This window comes from Microtus ochrogaster, linkage group LG2, assembly GCF_000317375.1.
Source record: "Microtus ochrogaster isolate Prairie Vole_2 linkage group LG2, MicOch1.0, whole genome shotgun sequence".
Taxonomy (NCBI): domain Eukaryota; kingdom Metazoa; phylum Chordata; class Mammalia; order Rodentia; family Cricetidae; genus Microtus; species Microtus ochrogaster.
This window is the reverse complement of record NC_022028.1, coordinates 7,852,243-7,861,833: the sequence shown is the minus strand read 5'-3', so window position 1 is coordinate 7,861,833 and position 9,591 is coordinate 7,852,243. Positions and strand designations below refer to the sequence as shown.

Sequence of the window (9,591 nt, the reverse complement as noted above, 5' to 3'; positions counted from 1 at the left end):
CTATTTTCACTCTTCTATGTGTTGATATTCAGTTATGCCAGCACCATTTGTTGAATATGCTTTCTTTTTTCCATTTGATATTTTTTGTTTCTTTGTCAAAACTCAAGTGTTCGTAGTTGTATGGATTCGGCTCCTTTGGTCTTTCTGTCTGCTTTTGTGCCAGCACCAGGCTCTTTTCACTACTGTCGCTCTTTTTCTTAGTGTCTGATGTTCAGTCACATAGACGTGGAATTTTTGTTTCTGTCATTTTTCTTGTTTGTGAGTATAAAGTTAGAGAGCCCTCACACCTCCTTTAGGGAGTGTGCAGCCTCTTTCCTGGCTGACTCCATGAACACTGCCTACTTTCCTGGTGTCCTTACCTTTGCATGAATGGCTGTTTCCAGTTTGCCTGATGGATGTCAGCTTAAGACACTGGAGTTGTCACTTTCTAGTTGCTCCTTTAGCATCCTGGGTACAGGGCGTTTCATGCTGCTGTGCTTGGGGTTTATAGGGAGGAAAGCAGCATCCATGCTTAGAAGTCCGAGATGAAGGGACACTACTCGGGGTGGAGAACTTAGAAAAACTGCTAAGCATTGGTACTTTGTGGCTTGTTTCTAACCTTGGAGTGTTCTCGAAAACACAAATACTGCCTCATTATGTCAGTGCTTGGTTTTGTCTTCTTCTTCTTTCTAGTTTTCAATGAGAGTTCAACCTGTGCTCTTAGTAGCTGCGTTCACGAAGGAAGCCATGGCTTCCTCTGGACACACGATTGTAGTAGTTCTGATCATTACACGGCCACTGTGCATGCTGGTGGTGACTCAGAGCTTGCTCTCACTCATGTGGAGGTGTGTGGAGGCGTGTGGAGGCATGTGGAGGCTGTCCTTTCCGGGTTCATTCACAGGGTCTCTGCCGCTCTCTCCTCTCTAGCATTTAGTCATTATGACTTATCACATCCTACCTGTGAGGCCCATTATTGGAAAGACCTAATTTTTCTCTCTCAACTATATGTTACAGGTCAAAGTTGATTTTCAGTTCCTTGCTAAGACCTTGTTTTAGGTGGCAGAAGTTTGTGCAGAAATAGATACTGAGTGATACTGAAATACGCTTGTGATAACTTAGTATTTCAGGTCTCTCAAATACTAAAGAGTGTATGCACATAAAGATAGCACTAAAGGTTTTGCTTTGAAGCTTCCATATTGATGTAAAAACACTTACACCTCTGTAATACAGTGAGGTGCTTTGGATACTGTTTTTGAAGGTTGCCACATAAAAAGAATGAATTGTAGTTTTAAAGCCCCATAAAAATAAAAAAGTTTAAATCAGGGGCTGGAAGGTGGCTCCGTGATTAAGAGCATTGCTGCTCTTCCAGAGGACCCAGCTTCGGTTCCCAGCACACATTTGGTAATGTACAGCCATATGTAGCTTCACTTCTAGAAAATCCTCACCTCCCTGGGAAATACAAACATTTTGCTTGCACATACATACATGCAGGCAAAACACCATGCACATAAAATGAAAATAAATTTAAGAATCTTTAAAAATAGTTTTTAAAACATTTAGTAGCAGGCTTGATTTCTTTTGATATCTTCTGAGAGGCTGTAGATGCTTTTGGGTAGATGCTGGTCCCGGAGGACATAATCTCCAAACTTCCATGCTTTGGGGCTTCAGAATCAAGACTATTCTTACTTTGGAGAAATAGCTCCTGATGCTTGACTCATGTTTCTGAAGACCTAGAAATACAAGCCATGCTCTGTAGCTCCAGTGAGATTAAGCAAAGGAAGCCAAGGCTTAACTGATGAGAGTTTCCCATTGATCATGGTTAACTCGATGGTCTGTTGCAGAGCTAGGCCCTTTGTGGTGATTTTAGTAATACCTGCTCTGACTCACTGAGTTTAGAGAAGGCTCAGGTTTCTTCAGGAAGTGAAGTTCAGAAACCATGCACTAGGTCTTTGACCTTCCTTCCTTCCTTCCTTCCTTCCTTCCTTCCTTCCTTCCTTCCTTCCTTCCTTCCTTCCTTCCTTCCTTTCTTGTTTTTGTTTTTCAAGAATAGGTTTCTCTGTGTAGCAACCCTAGCTGTCCTGGAACTAGCTCTGTAGACTACGCTGGCCTTGAACTCACAGAGATCTGCCCGCCTCTGTCTCTGTGCCACCACCACCCAGCCAGGTCCTTGATTTCTCTCTGCTGTGGGCATTAATAACTGTGACACACACACACACACACACACACACACACACACACACACACACACACACATTGTAACTATATATTTAAGTTAGGTTTATACGTTTTTTAGGAAACTAAGTTATTTTAGTCATTTTTCTCCCACCACAAGATTGAAAAGTTGGAAGATAAGCTATTTGAAGATGTGGGAGTTTATTTTGAGGTGAAACCAAGTCCAAGAAGGACAGGGTCAAAGTTAAAGATAGTCAATTCCTGACATCTGTCAATGGGCAGTGAGGCAGCCTGGCACCATGCTATGCACTGTTACACTCTCGCTTAGCCTTCATAAGTTTAGGAGGAGGAGGTCTTGCTTCTCCCTATGTTGCTGATGAAATGGAAGCTTACACAGGTCATCCTTTGTGCAGCCAGTGGCCCAGAAATGGTGTCTGTGAGAGCCATGGTCTGTTGTCATTCACTTAGTGCTTGGAAAAGCCTGGGGTTTTCAGACCACTGGCTTTCAGGTCAAGGTTATTGTTCCTCACACCTGATCTCGTGCATACACTGTGGCACTCCTTATATTTTATTTTTCTTTGGTCTCTCTCTCTCTCTCCTGTCTCCCCCACTCTTGTCATACAGTCTTAGGATGAGGACCTTGAAAGAGACTGGCTGGGCTACAGCCAATCCTCGGGGAGACAAAGTCCAAGTACCCTGTCTTTGCTCAGTGTTGGTGAGAACATCCTCGTGGAAAGCCTCTACCGAAAGCCAAGTTGTCCTTTATTAGACTGATCAAGTTAATATTTGGCAGGCAGAAATTTTATGTAAAACTTCCTTGATGTAATAACTCTTTCATAATGTAAGAGAAAATTAGAATGATTAATTATGACATTTTATTATTCTGGTATTTATTCAAGCCACCTGTAAGTTCATTGTTGGGGAGCTTGTCCACTCAAGGTCTATATTTAATTATACCATCTGATCTCAGAAATATTTCATAGATACACACACACACACACACACACACACACACACACACACACACCAGGGAAGCCCAGATAATGTGGAGTCAGATTTTTATTTCTTTGAATAATGATCCTGACTTGCCATTCACTGTGAATTATTAGGTTTTATTGGTGGGGGCCAAACTCAGAGATGATATTTCTACCTTTATTTGAAACCAGCAGTTCTAAGAACATTCCAGGTTACGTGGTAGAGCCTGCCCACATGCACTGGAAGCCCAATAGTTTTAGCATAGATCATAGGAGTTATCAAATGCTTCATTTTCACCTGGTTTTCCAAACATGCTTGCAGTTATTACTGTGTTCATTTTACAGCTAGCACCACTTTCCTTATCTACTTAATAGGTCCTGTGAGAGGCATACATGATTGGATCTGGCATAGTTCATGTCATGCTCATGAAAACCCAATCAGGATCATTGTCCCAATTTTATAGATAAATTATTGGGCCAAGGAGTTTAAGTGACCTACTCCAAACAATGGGGAGCTGTAAGACTAGCCTCAGTCTGTCTTCGTGGCCAGTGGGTACAGCCACTTGGCCAGAGTCACTTCGGCACGCTGTGCAGTCTCATTTTCCAGATGAGGAAATTGGAGGCTCAGAGAGTTTGCTCCCCAGCTGATGTCATAAAGCTTATAAATAGTAGGGTGACCCTTCATCCCACATTCTCTCGTTAGAAGGCCTGTTCATTTCCCACTGTCCTAGGCTGTCTCTCTGCACAAAGGGAATGACCAAGGCTGCGTGTTACAACCGAGTTAAGCACCCTCACTCCGTTTGGGATATGTTTAATCATTATAGCCATTCCTTGCGTTTCGTTGTATTTCCCCCAGGGTAGGCATGGTGGACTAGCCCACCGACATGCTGTTGCATTTGAGGACTGGATGTGCAGATCAGACTGCTTGTTCAGGAAGCTGTCTGGTGCAGCTCAGTCTGGATGATGCAAGCCCAGCTTTCTGTCCTGCAGGAAGCCCCTTTTGTAGGTGTGTGGCAGTTGTCTCTTTCATCTGCTGAAAATGTGCTCGAGTCCAGCCCCTTGCTTTTTACGAGACAGTTTTCCTCCTCTGTAAGGAACAAATCCCTCCCCATCTGAAGATGATTTTCCATTTCTCTAAATAGTAACTTACATTTGTGGCGGAAGGCTAGGAATATATCAGTATCTGAGGATAACAAGGACCAGCCACTCAGAGCTGAAAGACTGCCGATCTGTACAGCCTCAACCTTGAGAGTCTTAAAGCATAGAAATTCATTATTTTTAATCATCCAGTATCTTTTAGATTTCTGGAGGAAAGAATATGTTAATACAGTCCTACCCTTTTCTTGAATTGCAAACTCAGGTAAAAATTGTCCTTAAACTTGAATCGAGTGCCTCCCCGCATCTATTAATGTCAGTAAACATCAGATAAATATCCAGATGTATTTAATTATTTCCACTCAAGGAAGTATGTTCTATTTAGATAGTCTTTAAATAAATTGTTTCCAAACTGAACAAATAAGCAAGAAATAGCTGGAACTCAACAGCTTTGACTGCATAGAAAAAAAACCTAGCGGCTTTAAAAGAGGAAGGAGCCTAGGAAAAATCTGAGTCTTATTATGTATTCATTTTTATTTTGAGAAATAAACCTGAATTGACTGTTCAGATACATTTTTTTTTTAAAAAAAGTAAGCTGTTAATATTCAAGCAATAATAGTCAATGGGAGAATTTTATACCTTTTCCAAAAGTACTCCACCTCAAATGTGTTTTAAGGATGGAACAATCTGCTATGAAGAATATTTTGTTGTTTGTTCAATTTTAATATAAGAATGAAAGAAGGAGGGCTGGGGAGATGGCTCAGAAATTGGGATTAGGTGCTGCACTTTCAGGGTTCAGGAGTTTAGTTCCCAGCACCCACATTGGATGACTCCCAGCTGCCTGGAAATTCAGCTCTAGGGGATGCCCTAGATCCGATGCCCTCTTTCGGCCCCTGCAGGCACCTGTACTCATTTGGACACACACACACACACACACACACACACACACACACACACACACACACACAAAGACATATGTACTTGCAGATTAATCTTAAAAAGCGCATGGCCCTATACTGAAAGTCTGCTGTTGTGCTGTTCTCTTGATAGTTTTTCATTTACTCTCATGTTCCTGTGATCGGGTTATCATGAGAGGAAGCCAAGGCTTTGTGTAGCCAAAGCCATGCAGAGAGTGGAAGTCTCAGAGGTAATTCTGACCTTCTGACCTAGTTGTAAGCATTCCAAAGCCCATCTATATTCAGATTATATCTGGTAAGACCCAATTCTATTAATTTTTTTAAAAAAAATTAACATAAAAGTTTAGTTAGCATTTAAATTTAAATTTGTTTATGATTCTGCCTGAACTACTCCGAACACACCCGGCCTCATCTGATCCAGGAGGCCAAGCAGGGCTGGGCCTACTTAGTACTTGAATGGGTGACCCCTTGGGAAAACCAGGTGGTGCAGTCTCAAAGGGAAAACAAAGAAGGACAATTGCCTTCTCTTTCCTTGTCCAAATGGATGGCCTGTTATTAAACCCCACGGAGACGGATCAAAGGTGTCTCAGCTCTTGCCGATTAACTGTGAGCAGCTTTCTGCCCATTATTTTTATTATCAGCGGCTATGGGGAGCACAAAGCTACAGTCCAAACACTTGACACTTTTAAAACAGATCTCAGTGGGGTTAAAACATTTTCCTGTTCTCCTGGTTGGGGCCATCTTCCTGCCACCAGGAACTTATGTGTTTAACATCTAGCCTGAACGGCCGTGAAGCTTTTCTATAGTCAATCCCAGTCGGTTTTAAAATTGACTTGTCTTTTCGCAAAGGTTATTTTCCGTTTTAGCTTTATTGTGAGCTAGTGTATCCTGCTTTCTTCCTTTCTACCTCCTCCATTCTCACGCCCACCTCTGTCCTTGTCTCCCTGACTTCATTAGGAGACGGCATCCAGTGACCCTCCCCGAAAGAAAGCCCGCTGTAAGGGAAGTGCAGAGTTACACACGTGTAGATCTAAGAGCCCACAGAAGCGTGGACCCAGGAAAACAACAGTTAAAGGAGAAGCCTGCATCTTCCTACAAAGTTATACAAGTTAATTGATAGAAAAAAATACAGTTCAAAAAGTGTGCTCAGGAAAGGAGCTTTAGAAAATATGGAGAATAAATAAAATAAATTCCACTTTGTAAAATAAGCAAAATGGATTGTTTTCTAAATGGTCACTGGACTTTCCAAATAGAAATATTTATGCACAAGAGAGACAGATGGACCTTATGCGCACTCATTTTGTCGCGTTCATTGAGACATCAAGTCTAGAGAGCTCTGGGCTATTTAAGGCCTAGGAGGGAAGAGGCTGTGGGAGATATTTTTTATTATTATTATTATTATTATTATTATTATTATTATTATTATTTATTTTGTCATCTTGTCCCTCTGTTTCTGTGCTCTAAGCTCTGGGCTGCATGTTTCTATGGTTGCAGTAGCTGGAATACTGAACTGCTTATTTTTTTTTTTTTTTATCTTTTTTTCTTCTTCCAGATCCCAGGCAGGCACAATCTTCCCCACCGTGGTCCTATGACCAGTCTTACCCCTCATACTTGAGCCAGATGACGTCACCATCCATCCACTCCACCACGCCGCTGTCTTCCACCCGGGGCACTGGGCTACCCGCCATCACCGACGTGCCCAGGCGCATTTCAGGTAAAGACCGAACTTTAACGAGAAGCCCACTCCTGCACAGGGCCAGGGGGCTGGGGGGTGGAACCAGCCTGGCTTATCTATGCTCACAGTCACTGTCTATAGGAGGCACGCAACATTAGGCACCCGGTCTTCTGAATTGACGGGACTATCAAACACTTGAACATTTTTAACTCAAGAGATGAAAATCCATCAGAGATGGCATGCTTTTCTTAAGATGACCTTTAATGATACTCAGTTAGTGGCCTGCTGAATCGTTTCTCAGTTGAGGGGTGGTCTTACACCTAGAGCCTTCTACCAAAGGTCACGCCCCAGGCCTTCCTCCGCTTATAACTCAAAGTACAGACTGTTGGCACCACCCTGTTTCTCTTGCCTGGGCTCCACAGTAACCCGTTCCAAGATTAGGGCGCTGAGGAGACCTAGTCATTCACAGCACAGTGAGACCCAGAGGAGCTTGGAAGGCAGCATGCGGCAGTTCCAGGCTAAGGCACACTGTCACTCTGGGTGGCAGCCCTGGTTCTCACAGATCCACCACTCCAAAGACACCCACAGCTGTGATCATAGTGGAAGGGTCCTGTCTAAGTGACCTGGCCACCTTCTTCTCCATCCTCAGAGTCTAGCAGAGGGAGTCAGAGAGTTTCACGTAAGCCTCCAGGCAGACATGTAACAAGAAGCTAAAGGCCCTCACCCAAACACATGAGTCCCATAAATAAGGGGGGGGGGAGATCTCTCCACTCACCCTGATGTCCACCCCGCTCATATTAATCCTCAGATATGACTTAGCAGGGCACACAGCCACTGTATCTCATGCCGTCTTGTGTCAGCATTTGGGCCCTGAGCACCTATTTGACTCCCGGCCAGGTTAATGCCTTTCTTTCTCTCTTTGTCTCTGTTTCCGTTTCTCTCCCTCTATCAATTTTCTGCAAAGCTCGGAGCCGTTACTCTCTGCGCTGAGTCCCGTCACTGACAAGCTGAAGCTCCGCCAGCAGGCTTCCGTTAGTCCACTCTCCTTTATTTCTTTCAACTTGGGAGGAGGGAAGGCTTTGTTTCTCAAGCGAGTAGCAGGAAAGGGCTCTCTGGTCCTAGTGCCTTCACATTATCTGCTGCAGATGGACCCCCGGGGGTGAGTAGGGATGGGAGAGGGGCGGGGGGAGAGCTGGAAGGTTCTCTGGATAACCATGTTACCTCATTTTATTGACCACTGCTGTCCTTGCCTATGAATCACATGACATCTCTTGGGAGCTGGGCCAAGTCTAGATGTATAGTTTTCATCTCTCGAGTGAGGTCTCCTTTAGGCAGCACATCAATCAGGGACACGGGAGAGGAAAAGGAAGACACACAGAGGGGCAGAGAGTTAGCGCGGTGCTGAGGCCACAGTGTTTGATGGAGTTGAGTTAGTTTTGATCGTTTCTTCTGTATTCCGTAGGAAGAAATGAATTTGCATAGAGCAAGCGGGACTCTTAGCACAGACTTGCAGGCTTGCTTGTGTTTAGGGTCCCTTCGGCCTTCCATCTGACCTATCTTTGTAGCTAAAGCAGGTTTTTGTTTCTTTCAAAAGCCCCAGTGGTGATGGAGAAATGGCTCAGCCATTAAGAGCACTTGCTGCTCTAGCAAAGGGCACAGGTGTTTCCCGACATTCACATTGGGCAGATCAAAACCACCTATGACTCTAGTTATGGGGATCTTCTGAGCTCCATGGGTGTGGGGCACACACGTGGTAGACATACATACACTCAGACAATCACACACACACAGAAAATAAAAGTAAACAATTTTCTCTAAAAGAAAGAAAGAAAGAAAGAAAGAAAGAAGAAAGAAAGAAAGAAAGAAAGAAAGAAAGAAAGAAAGGAAGGAAAGAAAGAAAGGGTTCCAGAGGACAACTGTAGCTGTAAGGAAAACAAGCCTACACAATTTTCTTGCCAAGGTGTGTTCACACCTGAATTCACCATGGAAACTGCTGTAAACAATGTTGAGCAAATGACTATTCAATGGGCTACTCCTTAGGGTTCACCGTTCACACATATGATGTAGAACAAGGTTGTTTTGATCTTGTCGCTTCAAGCATTTCCATGAAATGACATTCTAGTTCTTTCCATTCTACAGAAGAGGTGGTGGGAACAGAAACCGACTGGCTAGGCAGCTGGGTATTGATCTTGAGCCAAAGGCAGAAATGAGACCCTGCTTTATACCGGTTTAAAATTCAGCTTCGTCCAGTTTTTTCCTCCTCTCTGAGCATCTCTGTGAGTTGTGACTGGTAAAGGAATAGCATGGAGCCAAGGTGGGAGGTTCTGTATAAACAGTAAAGAGAACAGAAAATCCCTCCTGTCAGCCTGTACAGAAACAGGAAGGAACAGGCAGCTGGGGACTGTCAGGAGCAGGAGGAACCCTGCAACTCCTGACCTGGCTCTTGCCTGCGGGGCCATGCACCCCGGCATTACCTGATGGGCCAGGAGTGGGTGCCTGTTCCACAACCTGAGGCCCATCCTGGGGATTATGTTAGGGAGATGATTGTTTTTTAGGGTTCCAGGGGCCAAATTGCACAATTTCTACTTTATTATTATTCTCTTCAATATATAAAACCATTCTCAAGATATACAAGACTGACCTTCCTCCAAGCGAGACTTGAAGGTTTTGTTTTTTCTTTAGAAAATAAAACCCTTTGGATGGAATCTATATGTACTGTGGATGTAGACAGCTCTCTGGTCTGTCTACCCTGGCAGCCCTCTACCCTGTCTACCCTGGC

General features: G+C 43.8%; 1 protein-coding gene across 2 annotated transcripts in view; it reads left to right on the top strand.

Annotated features, from left to right (window-relative positions):
- The window catches only part of Runx2 (runt related transcription factor 2), a 215,444-nt gene that overhangs the window by 174,056 nt on the left and 31,797 nt on the right, over positions 1-9,591 (top strand). For both annotated transcript variants that reach the window (XM_005359818.3, XM_005359820.3), the window contains one exon: positions 6,690-6,851. In XM_005359818.3, coding sequence (XP_005359875.1) covers positions 6,690-6,851 — 162 coding nt within the window. The remainder of the gene's footprint in view (positions 1-6,689; positions 6,852-9,591) is intronic.